Genomic DNA, 15,250 nt, shown 5'->3' with positions numbered 1-15,250 from the left:
CTGCCCTTTGATAGGCACGTGCTCTTTGTCTTTACCATGTGGTTAACTGCAGATTGCTTCTTACACTTCAGTTCCCGTTGGTGAAACAATGGGGTTTTCTGCTGTCCTCTGTGCAAACAAAGGTTGATTCTATCTTAAATGAAACAGGTAACTTCCTCTGACCTTTGCTTCACTATTAAATCCAGTGCTGAGAGTTTCGGTGGGATTGTACCTACTCATCTCAGCTGAGCTGAAGCTGGCATTTGTCCTTTACCCAAGTATGTGCAGGAGCCTGGCAGCTCTGATTGCAGCTGCAGCGTGTGCATCTTCCTGATGCTGGGCTGTGCTGTGCCTGCCCTGCCCAAATGCCTGATGTCAGGCTGGAAAACTGCTGAATTTCATATCTAAATTTCTGCAGATTGTTGTCAGGGATTGTAGAAGTACTGACAGTTTTTCAAATACCACTGAAGAGGGATGTCCTTTCTTTTCTAACCACTCTCTTTATTTTTGACTGTTGGAAATGGCACGTTAGCCTCTAATGAATAGAATCCTTCACTGTAGTTAATTTGGATGTGGTTTTTGAGTGAACAAAACCGGCTTTCTTGAGCTTTGCTCTGAGGGGGATCTCTTAGGAGGCTGAGCTTCTGCAGTGTAATAACCACACTGCTAGATGTGGGCAGGCCTGGGGGAAACCTTATCTTTTATCAGGTTTATCTGAGATGCTCGTCACCACATGCTCCTACGTAAGAACTCAGCTAGCAAGCTAAGTTCAGCTTAAAAACTCCAGAGGAGTGTCTGATTGTCACAGAGCCAAGGCCACACCAAAATCTTGCAGAGCTTTAGTGTTGCTCTCCCAGTGGCTCCCAGGGTCAGTCCCAGTGGCTGGGTACACAGGGTGACAAGGACATGTCTAAAGTGTAAAAGTCTTACAAAACCACGAAGGAGATACGGCCTTTGTCATGGCCTGAAGCATTCAATTATGTGACCAAATTTCACAAGTAGCATCAGTATAAATTTCAGTCCTTGCCTTGCTTTTGTCTCCAGGTATAAAAGGCAAAGAAGGACGTCAGGCTGCAAGAAACAGTGACTATGCTGTTCCAAAGTTCAAACACTTACGAAAATTGCTACTAGCTCATGGGCATTTATATTATGTGAGAATAGCACACCTTGTACAGTATTTCTTCTATAAGGTAAGGATGTGTGTTCAGCTCATTATTTTTGTTTTCACTGTGGGCTTCTCTGACAATAGAAATAGTGTAAAACAGAGAGATGATGTATAGGATACTCTGTTTTGTTCATCTTGGGGTGGGTGTGTGTCTCCCGTGTGCCTGTTAATTGAAAGCCCTATATATAGCAGAATGTGAGAGCATGATTTTCTTCCCTTGTCTTCTGCTGATGCTAGAAGCTTACTGGAACAGTGTAGAGCTCGGTAGAAAACAGTGTCCTGCTTTATCTGATAGTACAATATCAGAAAATACTATCTGAAAATGGGAAAAATTATTGGATTTAGAGTGAAAAGTCAAGCATTCACTAAACTCACGAATGCTTCCCTGCTAACCTTTCTTTTTTCATTTTTCTAGAACCTTTGCTTCATATTACCACAATTTTTATACCAGTTCTTCTGTGGATTCTCACAGCAGGTAACTTCCAGTAATGTGTCTAAAAAGACTGGATAAAAAGCCAGTTAGACAGCAAGGCTTCCTAGCAGAAGCTTGACTTTTGGTCATCCCTTCCCCTCCTCATCTTTCTTTGGATGACAGTAGGAATTGACCTCCTTGCTCAGAACCATGTTTTTGAGACTTGCAATTAAATACAAATAAATAAATTTACTTTCCCATCCATGACCCATTTTTGTTGCTTAAACATGAATGGAGACCTTCCCAAAGTATCAGGGAGGTGTCATAGCTGGTTTGCCAGCACCTAATTTTGCTACTTATACTCTGGAAAGTCTTTCAAAGACTTCCTGATCTTCTCTCATCTGCTGCATTTCCCTATACTAAAAATGTCTTTCAAAAAGAAGAACAGTTTCTTCTTTTGCAACATCCTTTAGATAAGACACATGATGAGTGTCATCACTTAGTCCAGATGAGCGTCAGAAGGACTGACCTCTGTGACAGGTGGGCTCAGGTGCTTGGAGACAGTAGCTGTGGCATTTGTTTGCTTCTGTTCTTTTCTGTCTGCTTGGTCGTAAAAGCGTAAGAGTTTGTTCTCTGCCTGTCTCAGCAAAACCACTTTTTTATTTAAAAAAAAAGAAAGAAAAACTATAGTTCCTCTTAAAAAAAAAAGTCTTTAGAAAGTCACAAGAGACATCAAGGTATTAATAGAAACAGCAGCACAAGAGCAGCTACAGAAAAGCTGCAGTAACGGCTGTTTTATGACGTTGTTCTGGAGGTCATGCTGGAGCCCAGACAGGCACAGAGCATGACCCACATCTGTGACAAAGGGATGAGTCAATGGGGTGGGTACAGAGACAAGGGCTGGAAACTGCACATCTGTCTCTGGGAAGGCTTTTCAAGTGGAATTTATCTCATTTTACCCTTTCTTTTCAGCCACTGTACGACGCTGCTTACCTTACCATGTACAACATCTGTTTCACATCTCTCCCCATCCTGGCTTACAGCCTCCTGGAGCAGCACATCACCATTGACACGCTGACCTCAGATCCACAGCTGTATATGTAAGTCGCGAGGGGCTGAGTGGGGCCTCAGTACACTTTAAGCTTTGTTGGTGCAGGACACAATCCATTGGGGTGCTTTGAGCCAGTGTACCTGCCCTGTGATAGGGACAGGGTAGCTGTGGAACTGCAGAAAGGCTGTTTATATCCCCAGTGCTTCGTGTTAGAGCTGAGCAGTGTCCTATGTATTGCCTATTTCTGTTTACGCTCTTTACTGGTATCTGGTCCAGCAAATTGTACTTCTGTCTGTGTAAAGAAAAAGCAAACTGCAGATGGAATTCTGCGTCCACAGGTAAAAGCAAGCTGCAAGTCTGGCAAGAGCATTCATTTGTGTTAGCTCTGAGCTGGGCAGTGTGAGCCAAGCACTTCCTGGAGCACGTAATGGATGGAGGGGAGATCTAGCTTTGAGAAGAAAAGAGATCTGTTCGTTTACAGGAAGGTGAATACTGCTGAAGTCCAGCTCAGGCAGGCAGTTCCTCAGCTTGTGTAGGTGGATAAATGCCCCAAAAGCCAAATCCTCATTTCAGAACATGAGAGCTGAGAACTCTGTTCTCATAATTACCTCCACATTGCCATGGATAGCACTGTGTAAGAAGAGATGGTCTTCATCTCTTGTGCTGGCATATTTCTTTCCTTCCTTGGTTGCAACTTGGGGTATTCCTGACCTCCTATGAGACCCCAGATGCTTCCAATTTCCCCCCCCCTTTCCATGCACATACCTGGTGCACTCATTCAGGCAGCAAGTGTCTAAAGGTATTATTTCTGAAGTATCTGTTCAGCTCTATGGTTAAACTTCTGAGCTCCTCCAGTCATGTAACAAAATGCATGTATTTTCAAATACATTTGTAATTGAATCTTGTGCAGCACAGACCAATAATAGCAGGCTCCTGTGCTCTCACCTGCAGGCTGTCTGATCACTGGGGTATGTGAATTGAGGGAAAACAGATTAATTGTGCATTTAGATAACTTCACTTTGAATATTCATGACTTTTCATGTGCTGCTGAATACAGAATGACTGCTGTGCCTCTGCTGTATAAATGCTGAGTTGCTGCAGTGCAGATCTCTCATCTGAGGCACAGTAAAAGCCTGTTTACGATGAGTGCTGCAGGACATAAATGGGAATGCAAAATGATTGCATTGAACAGGTTCTTTGCATTTTCCCTTCTTGCAAAAAATAGCTCTTAGTAAGGAGCACAGACAAATCAGACTGATCCCTAAGTACAGTATGTTAGAGAATTGTCACTGCAGTACAAGGGATTCCCGTAGGGTTTTGCTTTCGAAACTGTATTTACAGAAGCTCAGCACCACGCCTGCTTTCAGAGTGCATCTTGCTGCAGACAGGACAGTTGTAGTTAGGAAGACAAAATGAGAAGAGAGGATTTTTGGTTTTGCTATAAACGTGCTTTCATCCCTCATCAATCCTCAGATTTTAAGGAGGACTGTCTGAAAAGACAGTGATGCAAGGTGCAGGGAGCTGCTGCTGCCTGCAGCCAGATCTCACTCCTGTGCTCAGCCAGGAGCCTCCTGCTAAACCCCCATGCTAAAACCCACGGAGTGATTCAGGGGGTTATTTTCAGCCTATGCAGAAAAAACACCAGGAATGAGATTTGCAGAGCTTTCCCAAAAAAGTTTGTTTGTGGGCTCAACAAAAAGAGGAAGCGTACCACAGATTCACCACATCTCATATGTTTCTTCAGCATAGCCGTGGCTTTGAAATTCAGAAGTTAAGTATGGAAGGGCTGAAGAAGCACAGTAGCTATGGAAAAGGCATGGGGCAGCATTTTGCTAAGCTCAGACAGGGCTGGGATTTTGTCTGCGTCATATACAGAAGGATAAAAAATAATAATCTCTTGAATATCTTCTGATTATATATTTTTTTAAATGATCAGCAGCCACTCAGAGCAGATGTTGTTTATGTCCTGCGTGCTGGCAGATAGTTGGGTGTTTTACCTCTTTGTTTCCTGCAGCAACGCCCAAATCAAACCCACAGAAACGCAGGGCTTTGCAGCAGGTCCCACGTGACAGTGATTTTCTTGTTCTTGCTTTCTTGGCAGGAAAGTTTCTGACAACGCCATGCTGCAGTGGAGGCCTTTTTTGTACTGGACCTTCCTGGGCGCCTTTGAAGGACTTGTGTTTTTCTTTGGGGTTTATTTTCTTTTTCAAAATTCATCGTTGGAAGATAATGGAAAGGTAACAACACGTCCTCCCCCAAAAAAGAGAAGGCTGTGTGTTTCTTTTGTGCCCTGCCTCTCTTATCTGCCTGACAGCAAATATCTACATGCTTAAGCTGTGCGATGTGTCCGGCGGTGTAGCATTGCTTATGGAGTGATTCTGCAGCAAGTGCTTGAAACGTTTTCCAAATCACCATGGCAACAGTGCAGCAGTGGTTGTGCTCTCTAAGTACAAGAACTGGTCTTACAGCCGATTCATGCTGCCTGGTGCTTTGCCCAGGGCAAGGCATCAATGCAGCCGTACACACAGTGTTCTGTGCTGTCCTGGGACACCTTCTACCAAAGGGAGGTGTTAGCAGGGCTCAGCTGATGGAGACCTTCTTGACACCACTCACTCGTGAGCCTTGAAAACACCCCAGCTTTTGTTCTTTTAGGGGACAGCACATGGAGGAAAGCTGAGAATAGCACGTGTTGCATCAGTACCGACGTTCGTGGCCCCAGCTATGTGTAGTCATGCTCTTGTGTCGTAGATGCCATGCCTTTCTGTATTTATAGCCATTCTGGTTGCGTATGAATAGAACATGTAAGCCCCGGTGTGTTCTACAGATGCCTTGAGAGGCCAGGTCTGTGTGGCACTCACATAAGCCCTGTGGTTTTGTCCTGTTTTGTAAACACTTATGCTTGTAAGAACTGCTACCAGCAATTGTTCATAATATCCATGTATGTTTGATTGACTCCTTTTTCGCTCCTATTGACTTTTTTTTTTTTTTGCGTTTTTTAAAAACTTTTACATTTCACTTTCTGTTTTAATGTATGCATTCAGATCTTGACAGCCTTTGGTAAGCATCTGTCCCATTCGTTGCCATCATTTGGATTTATATACAGTATCTGCTTTTCTTTGTTGTGCATAGTCACTAGTATCCACAAACCAAATGCATTCTCATACAGAGAATTACCCATTGGTGCATTCTGCAACTGGGACTGGCCCAGCACAATCAGTAGAGGTGCTGCGGTGGTTTTGTGTTACGAGAAAGCAGAAACTGAGTAAATTACCAAGAAATCATGAATTACAGGTGGTCCCAATGACTTGTGTTCTCGATCAACATTGCTGTTAGTAGGAGGTTGTGTCTGTCGCTGTCACAACGCCGGTCACTTGTCTGTGGTAGTGCATGGCACAGGGTTAGTGTAGCCAAGTCCTGAGTAGCAGTCACGCCATTCCTCTGTCCCCTCTGCTCCCTGCTTGCACTGTGTCATCATTCCTTTCTGTTCTTCTCAAGCAAAGTGTGTAGGAGCACACGTGACAACACACTGTGTCTTCCAGGTTTTTGGAAACTGGACCTTTGGGACGATCGTTTTCACTGTGCTGGTGTTCACCGTCACTCTCAAGGTTAGATTCTGCCCTTCTTCTCCAGTCACTTGTTTTTGCAGGTGTTCTTGAATGTGTGCTAAATACCCTGTGTGGTAAATATGTTGAAGATGCTTTTATGAATACCTTTCCTCCCAACACTTCCATCTTCTGTTTGCCATACACGCACGACGTAAGTGGCTTATTGACTGTTGGGTTATTGACCATGCAGAGTGTGCTTATACACAAGTACTTATGTTCTGCTAAATTATTTGCATATTTTTTGCCTTCTTGGTTGCAGTTGACTATATTTCGCTTGGTTTTAAGCTTGAGAATGAGGAGACAATCAACCAAGTATTTGGGTTTGCCCACCTTGTTTCAGCTGCTGCTCTGCACTGTGGGGATCAGAAAAGTACATTTGTCAAACAAACATAGCAAAACTGCTTTGTTTCATGGAGCTTTCCAGAATGGACAGTTTGCATCAGACCTTACAAAAGATGTTTTATGTTTGGTTCAGGACAGCAGGTGGTGGCAGAAGGCAATTGCAATGACTGCAACCTTTACACAGTCCTTCTAGCATCAGAGGTTGCATCAAGTTTATTCTGTTAAAAACTCTCAGCTGCAATTAGAAACTGTTTCCCTGTCGCTAATTTGCCAGTCTGTAGGTATTGAAAATATTTCCCTGGTGTACATATGCAGAGAGGTGGCTGACTGGAAGATTTCAGCCTTACTGTGAAAGGAAACATGGGTACAGTTGAATACGTGCTGCTTCTAATGCCTGTTCTGCCTGGTGTTGTTTTTTTGTTCTACTTACACAGCTAGCTTTAGACACTCGATTCTGGACGTGGATGAACCACTTTGTGATCTGGGGCTCCCTTGCCTTCTATGTGTTTTTCTCGTTCTTTTGGGGAGGAGTCATTTGGCAAGTATCTTTTCCTTCTGTGGTACTTTCTTAGGGGATGCCCATCACCTTCTTTGCGAGGAACGTGACTGCAGCTCCCCTCATTTTGTCTGTCAGAAGATTTATAGAGATGTCAGAGTGTTTGCGACCATGATGAGCACGTGTTGATATTGAGTGTCAGTCACAGCAGATAATAGTGATAGGCAATGAGGATTGGGTTTTTTTACATCATCAGATGGCATATTCTGGTGCTGCCATGGTGGAGAGAAACCTGGTGATACGAAAAGAAGGAACAGAAGAGGAGAAAGAAAAATGGAGCATGTGAGCTATGGCAGCAAGCATTGTATAAGACTGAAAGGTGGATGGGTCAGGGAGGAGGAGGTAGCAGTGGCCTTAGAAACTCGGAAAAGGCAATTTGCTGTTGAGAGAGGTCTTGAAAATTGGCGGTGAAGGTGGGTCAGGGCTTCATAGGAGGGCTGAGACCAGCAGTTCGTAGTGGTTGGCTGGGGAGGAGAAAAAAGCCACAGGGAGGAACAGTAGCTAGGCTGAGAAGTAGGGTGAAGAGTCTGTATGGAGAAGCATTAGAGCAGTCCCGGGAGGCTGCTGACAGCCCTCCAGAATCAGCACAGCTGGGAGCAGGAGATGGATGGGGAGCAGAGCGGGCAGCCTGTGCCTGTCTGTGTTTGGCAGGGAGGCATTAGTGCCAGCACCTTGATCCCAGCCTGACCTAGTTGGGAAACACGTGGGGCTGATGGTATTAACCACAATCTATTTGTATCCTTTCTTTTTCAGGCCTTTCTTGAAACAACAAAGAATGTATTTTGTATTTGCTCATATGCTGACTTCTGTTTCCACGTGGCTGGCAATAATTCTGCTGATCTTTATCAGCCTTTTCCCAGAAATTCTTCTAATAGTTTTTAAAAGTATAAAAGAGAGAAGTCATCAGGTAAGGAACAAGATGAAATATTGCACAGTGTTTTTACAGAGGCCTCTTCTATTAAGCACCAGATGAACTGTGTGCCATTCATGTCTCAAGGATGGCTTTCTAGAGTCTCATGTTGCTCGTTCACGTGCCAGAGATGTCAAGAAGTTCATGTAAAAATACTGCCTAGATCTCTAGCAAAGAGACTCTACGAGTGCCTTTCTTTAGTTGTGTAGACTGGATGGAGAACTGCTGTCTGCACAGTATCCCTTTACCAACCCAATCTGATCCAAACCACTGTGTTGAGTACCGAAACAAGCTGCTTGTTTTTATGTCAGTATACCCAAGACGTTCACTATGGCTGTATCCTGCAGGTGCCAGGGGGAAGCTGGTCAGGGAGGTGCCCACCCCCTAATGACCCAGTCCCCATCCCTTGGGCAGCATCCCCAGGTAGCAGCATCCCTGCAGACCCATCCCCAGGCAGCACCTGCTCCCCCCAGCCATGCCCCTGTCGCTCTGTCCGCTCGCCTCCCTCCTGCACCTCTCCCTGCTGTGGTTCCAGCAAGTTCTGCATTGGGTGCTGCCTGCCAGTGCTGGCCTCCAGGCACTGCATTTCCCTGGGCAGTGGCAGAGCAGGCCCAGCAGTGTGGCTGCAGGGGGTTCTGCTGCTTCTGGCCACGTGCCTCCTCTGTTACTTCTGCTTCTTTTATACGTTTTAATCAAGCTTATCTTTTCTAAATATCCAATGAAATCATAAAGTTTCTTTTTCCCTCATAATCTTTGAAGTACAACTTTGGCACAGTATCAGTGAAGTAAAATATGTATCTGCAAGACCGCAAACACCACCACCTGAACTACTGAATTTGAGAGCAATACAGATGGTAAAACAACTGTAGCTAAATTCTTCCCAGCTCCATGCTATTTCTCCCTTCCTCTTAAGTACAGTTCAGTAGTATCTGAATTGACAGTTTCTAAGTTGGGCAGGATGGGGATGACTTGCTGTCAGCTGCAGCCATAGGGCAGTTTGAGGTCTCTGTCCCAGAAGGGGAATCTGTGGATTACTGAGACCCAGCTAGCTCTTAGAGGCCCATTTTTGCTTCCAGCTCTTATCCAGATCCATTCCCAGTTATAATACTTGCTTTTGAGAGTGCTTTAAATGTGTTAAAAAAGGCTCTTGTGAAATCGTTTTGTAAATCAACAGTAAGTGTCAACTAGAAAAGTCTCTTCGTATGTGCATACTAAAGTAAAGGCAGGCTGAGCCTTATTTAAATGTACATTTCAAGTGAGAGCTTTACAAAATGCCTGGAGCAGATGCCAGCTCTAGATGTCTGTGTCAGCTGTCAGATACCAAGCTCAGCTGCACAGGTAGGGGGTTTTAAATCAAGACCCTTTTTGAGAATCCTAACTGTAACACTGGAAAACAAATACCAGTTTCCCAAGGGGAACCTTCAGTGAAAAGCCAGATCAGTGCACTCATTTGGCTTCATGAGCCCACACCTTGGGAGCTCAGGTCCCCATGGGGAGGAGGGCATGGACCGAAGCCAGGTTGTAGAGCTTGCCCTTAAACTGTAGGGGACTGGGTTTTCTGTATGACAGTGCCAGCTTTGCTCACTCTTAATTAAATTTTCTATGTGGAAATGTTTTGGGGTTTTTTTGTTGTTGTTGTTGTTGTTGTTGTTTTGTTTGTTTTTGACTGCAAAGCGCATTCTTATTTTCTTTGGTTTCTGCCTTTCTCTGTCTTGTACTGCAATTTTCTGCCTTTTGTGCTGTTGTGAACTAGGTAACGAAGCGCCTTCCTTCCTCAGGAACATCCACTATCTTCATGCTTTCTCAAACTTCCAGCAACCACAGCTTTTCTTGGAGTGAATAAGGTGATTTCCCCTCTGAGCCAGTATGTGCTGCTTACTCTTCTGCTTCCTCCTAATGCATCGCTGCTGAAAAACCTGTGTTTAGATTTGCTCACCTGGCAAGAGCTTGCTTTCTCTCCCACACCTACTGCTTTCATTTAAATCTTTTGCTCAAGTGTTTTGTCTGTCTCCCCCCCTTGGTCCCTTCTGTGGGTGCACACCAGCTGGGCTGAGCTGCTCATGCCCAGCACCTGCAACATGGGTGCAGGTGGTGCTTCCATGCCCAGCGTCCCCAGGGTGCTCAGGGATCCACAGGCAGGCATTGGTCACAAATTTGGGTTTACTCCAGCCCTTCAGATGAGGTACGTTGCGCCTGCTCTTGGAAATCAGTGCTGCCACATCATTTAGGTTGGTTTTAGTGGGCTAGATGCTACTTCCTCCAAGGCATGGAGCGAAGTGGGCTCTGTTTTGTCTTCTGGATGATTTGGCAAACAGCTCGTGCTTGCTTGATCTCAGAGGAGCTTCCCAAGTGCCCTTGTTGCCCTGTACATAACTCTGTTATCACTGCAGCTGTTCTGTATACAAGCAGTAAGCCACAAGTGGCATTCCCTGGCTCGCTGCCCACGGAGGGCTTCCCGCAGGCTGAGCACCTCGAACACATCCCTGCTGTCACTCACTGTTACAAACCCACCGGTTGTGAGGAGATCAAGGCAGGCTCCTTTTTGAAAGCAGCTGTAGTATAAACCTCAAAGCCTAAAGGGAACCATTCGGGAAGCAGTGCCTCTTGCACTGAAAACCCAGCCAGTATGACCACGGTGGTATTTAGGGAGCGTGTGGTGTTACATCCGTGTGGAACGGCGTAGCTGGCTGTAAGAAGCGTGAGTGTGTCTGTTGTTGTTGGACAGCAATAGGGTAACGTGTCACATGTGCTACAAGTGTTTTTGCCTCGCTGTTGCAGAGCAGTAGGAAGGCGCCCAAGTCATTGTCGTCCAGACCTTCTGTCACACCACTTCTTTTAAGAACGTTCTCAGATGAATCTAATGTGTTGTAACAGGTACCCTGCCCTAAGGAGTTGGGGTGGTTTTAAAAGGCATTGATTAACCAAATGTAATCCCCAAATCAATTAAACTGTGGTTCTCGTAATCCTCTTGATTGTTGGTGTGGGGCACCTGTCTGTGATACGGAGATGCAATGCTTGGGATGCATTTTAATTTGAGGACGTGTCCTACTCTTCAGAATCCTTATGTGCACAGATCTGCTCCATCCAAAGCACTTGGCTTTATATAAGCAGATCCTTCAATATAACGAATATTTTGATCTAACATTAACAGCATGAGAAAACAGATTTGGGCTGTAAAAGCACTGATGTACTTGCAGTGGAGTATTCAAGTCTAAGCTATTAAAATGATTCCAGAATTGCATCTGAATAGTATAAAAATCCCATTTTCTATGGTGCATGCTGTTGTGTCAGATAGAAATGAGTACATTTTAATTCATATGAACAGACTGAAACTAAGTGTGTACCTGTCTGTATGTCAGCATAACGTACAGCAGGCATGGCTCTGTGTCTGTATGCAGCTACACACACAGGGAGCATCCAACTATGCCATTCTAAACATCGTAGTAAGCCACCAGCTGTCTTCTTGCTGCAGAGAAATAAAAGTGCCTGACTGAACTCACAGCCTACAGGTGAGATGTGACATGGCTGCGAGCTGCCAGCTGCAAACATCAACACAGGGATTTTCTGTAACCCTTCCCTCTGCACACATGGCTGCCTGCAGAGAGCCCACTTTACAGGGAGGGCAGCAAGCAGCTGCACCGCTACCAAGGTCAGCCTGGATGCTGCTGGGCTCTGTGCTGCCTTCTGCAGCCCGTGCAGAGTCCTTCACCCTCCCATTCAGCTGTGAGTGAGGTTTGGCACTTTTATTGTGGGCTAATCATTCTTCTTCTCCCTTTATTTATTTATTTTCTCCTTTCTAAAATATGCCAAAAGGCTTACTGTGGTTTTGGGAATGTGACAATTGCAATACATGTGCGTTTTCCTTCTGATTTTTGCAGACTGGCATCTTTGATCTGCCTATATTAGTGTCATACAAACGTATAGAGAATGGTTATGTGAAGACTGAAGATGCTCTCACTAATTTGGCAGAAAGATATCCTCTCAGGATACTTTAAAATACTCCATCCAAACAGTGCAATTGTTATCCTGCAGGAAAACGTACCCGTTCTGTTGAGTATTACCAAGCACTGTAAGCAGCCATGCTGACAAAGCAGTAGCCAGGCACTGGCCACGGTACCTGTTCATCTTTGGTCTTGTTGCTTCCACCCTGAAAAAAAAACCCAAAAAACATAACTCTGCCAAATCAAAAGTCTATGTAATTGGAGACTGAGAAAGCATCTTTTGGAATTCTTCAAAAGCAGCATGATCAGAGTGAGAGCAATGCCTCCCCGCGTCACACGGGGGCTTCCTCCGACCGCTGCAGCTCTGCCCGAGAGCAGCAGGGAGCTGCCGAAGCCTCTTGCTTTGCCTGACCAAAGAAGTAGCACAGACTCTGAGCCCAGGTGCTGGGCATCCTCCTGCAGCTGCTTGCTCCTCCGTGCCGCCGGGCTTTCTCTTGGCAAAAGGCGAAGGAAGGAAACGTGCCGGGACTGCTTGTGGTGAAAGGAAATTTCATGGGGAGGGAAGAGCCTGAATGCTGGGCTGTGCCACGCTTCCACTCCAGCTCTCCTGGCTGCTGTGGCTGTGCTGTGACGTTAGTGCAGTGAGCAGCTGCCGAAATGCTGTGGATTTCTTGTGGCGGTGTGTCCTCAGCCAGCTGCACGGACATGGACAGTGCCAGTGAACTTGTAGGCATCACACTGCATCTTGAGTTATTTGCACTAAGAAAAAAGAAGTCGGTTTTAAAATAAAAAGAATACATGGATTCATTTTACACTTAATTTGGTTTTTAATTGGCATGTTCTTTTTAAATCTACCTTTAGCAAGGACTTCTACCTTTAGGTTGGTGCAGCAGAGATGAGGTGCCTGACCCTCAGACTTCTCAGACATCCATGTGTGGAACAAGCAGCTTTTTCACTCTCTTGATCCCTAAGCAGTCTTGGAGTGCCCTGTGTTCCAGCACCCTGTATGGGAAGGTGCTCTTTGCACTGCCTTCCCTTTGCCCTGCTGGGTACAGCCCACAGCTGGGGGCTGCCATGGAAATACTGTGATGAGCGCTCACTCACCTCTGCCTGCAGCAGATTCTGCTTCGCTTCCATGTGAAGAAGTGATGAATTATAGCCAGATCAATCATTCCCTTCTTCAGATTTTGCTAAAGAATGGACCGATAGTTTTCTGAAGAATCAAGTCCCTTGCTGTCTGGCTGCAGAACTCATGGTTGGTGCTGTGAAAACAGGATGCGGATCAGCTGCAGGCATGTCTGGTGTACGGATACGCAAGGACTGAGCCTGCGTGGGACAGGTCTGCAAGTGGGAGGAGCAGAGGGGTTTGCACAGCCCCTGTGGCTGCCCTGCAGGACATGGACAGGTCTGCTGTATTATTCACTCTGCACCAGCCCAACGCCAGCGCGGTCACCTCGACAGTGACTGCAGCTCCACCCCTTGCTGCATGCAAGTCAGGAGCTGTGCTCCCAGCATGTGTCCCATGGGAAAGCTTTTTTCTTCTTTTTCTTTTTTCTAGCTCGTCTCACGGACCTAGCATTCAACTTGCAGCCCTTGCCCGATTCTCAACTTTTACTGCTAAAACGTGGTGCCTACAGATCGAGTATGCGATGAATACAATGAAGATGCTCTATATGCCAAATCTAACCTTTCTCCTTAAATATACAGTTGCTGACTTGTGTTTACATAACCTTTAAAACACAGGCGCTGAAAAATGCAATTCCTGTGATTCAAAACCATTCCAAGCCCTGGTGGTCCCAAGCCTGACAGCCCTCTTCTCAGTTTGCTTTATCTTGTGTTCTTCTTGGGTCAAATTCTCTTCCTGTGAGATGCAGCTGGAAGCCTTGCTGTTAGGTGAAGGGGAACACGGACGTGTGATGTCCAAATAAAGCCACTGCACCAGGCTGATGGCTGCAGCCTGTGCTGAGATGAAGCCTTCTAGGAACCAAATCTCTATTGTCATTTCCAAATACCTGGTATCAGTCTGGAGCAAATTGTTGCTGCTGCTGTGCATCCAACCTCCAAGACATGCATGCTGAAAAGTAGGTTGGTACTAATGGGAAATGTTATGAATAGCAGCTCCTTTGGAGAAAAGAAGGTTTTCTTGGGCTTGGATCTCCAGCTAGCACACAGGTGTAGCTCCACGGACCAGCGGAGGAACTGACCCTATTTGAGCAGCAAGAGCAGAATGGAAATTTTGGTTGTGGATGTATCATGAAATCAGGGGAAACAGGAAATCCATGCTGGAGTCAGAGAAGGCAAAGGAAGGTGGTGGTACCAGCTGGAGGGCATCACCAGCAGGACGGGGAAGCGGCAGTAATGTGGTGGTAATGCTGTGATCATTATTCATATGCCATAACATGAGCTACGCTGTTATGGTGCTCGTTAGGGAGCTGAAAGGCCAGTACAGGCTTATCGGTGGGAAACTTGAAGGAAAACGGCTGGGGGTCTTCAGATTAATCCACTGAAGTTTAGTCACTGGCTAGTGACACTGAAAGATAAGCAAAGTAATTAAGATTCCCTCTAAAAATGTAATGTGATAATGGAAAAACGTGGTGTAGTCATAGTTCTTTTCAAAAACTAATCCTAATTGTCATGAGAATATTATAAATGACTTGGAATTGCGTACAGGCTTAAAATTGAATTTGTATAAACACTTACTGTTGAAAACCTTACCTAATACTGCACCATTCATCCGATTTCCCAGCTATGGATTTTTTTTAAATACAAACATGCAGTGTATACAAAGTGTAAATTATATACAGGCAATGAGAAGATACATTTTCAGCTTCTTGCAGAAAAAAAAGGACTGCAACCTTACATTTTTTTCACTTTAATGCAATTTTATACATTTATGTTGCTTTATATAAAAGAAACTGAATGTGAATGTTACCTTTTATGAATGCAACTTGCTCTTTTTCATTACGGAAACTTATGTTTGAAGTAATCAATAAACTTTGGTATGTTGTTCTGATTAATACAGCATTTTGTTTTGTCTCCTCGGCCTCCCTGGCTGTGGTTTACACCATGGGTGGGATGGTGGGTATTTTGAAGGAGGTATGAGATGCTGACATGGGCTGGGCTCATCACAGTGATGCTGTGCTAAGGGACCACTGGTTGGTTCTGTGTTTTGTCAGCACAGTATTGGCAGTGCTGTTGGTAACAGCATGAGGATTTTTTCTTAATGCTCTGCATTGATTCTGTGTTATGGCTACTTGGAACAAATTAACTTTTTTTGTTATTTCTTTCT

General features: G+C 45.1%; 1 protein-coding gene across 6 annotated transcripts in view; it reads left to right on the top strand.

Annotated features, from left to right (window-relative positions):
- Positions 1-14,978, top strand: part of ATP11C (ATPase phospholipid transporting 11C) — a 48,214-nt gene extending 33,236 nt beyond the window's left edge. For 4 of the 6 annotated variants that reach the window (XM_010715223.1, XM_010715225.3, XM_010715224.3 and 1 more), the window contains exons 22-29: positions 1,024-1,169; positions 1,560-1,619; positions 2,529-2,656; positions 4,709-4,844; positions 6,147-6,212; positions 6,989-7,092; positions 7,864-8,017; positions 11,899-14,978. In XM_010715223.1, the coding sequence (XP_010713525.1) occupies positions 1,024-1,169; positions 1,560-1,619; positions 2,529-2,656; positions 4,709-4,844; positions 6,147-6,212; positions 6,989-7,092; positions 7,864-8,017; positions 11,899-12,015 (911 nt within the window). In that variant the 3' untranslated portion in view covers positions 12,016-14,978. Of the gene's footprint in view, positions 1-1,023; positions 1,170-1,559; positions 1,620-2,528; positions 2,657-4,708; positions 4,845-6,146; positions 6,213-6,988; positions 7,093-7,863; positions 8,018-9,773; positions 9,865-10,798; positions 10,895-11,898 lie in introns of all 6 variants that reach the window. The other 2 variants (XM_010715222.3, XM_019618153.2) reach the window with 2 other exon arrangements.
- The last annotated feature ends 272 nt before the right edge of the window (positions 14,979-15,250 follow it).

The sequence above is a fragment of the Meleagris gallopavo genome, chromosome 9, assembly GCF_000146605.3.
Source record: "Meleagris gallopavo isolate NT-WF06-2002-E0010 breed Aviagen turkey brand Nicholas breeding stock chromosome 9, Turkey_5.1, whole genome shotgun sequence".
NCBI classification, from domain to species: Eukaryota; Metazoa; Chordata; class Aves; order Galliformes; family Phasianidae; genus Meleagris; species Meleagris gallopavo.
This window is presented reverse-complemented; position numbering and strand designations above follow the sequence as displayed.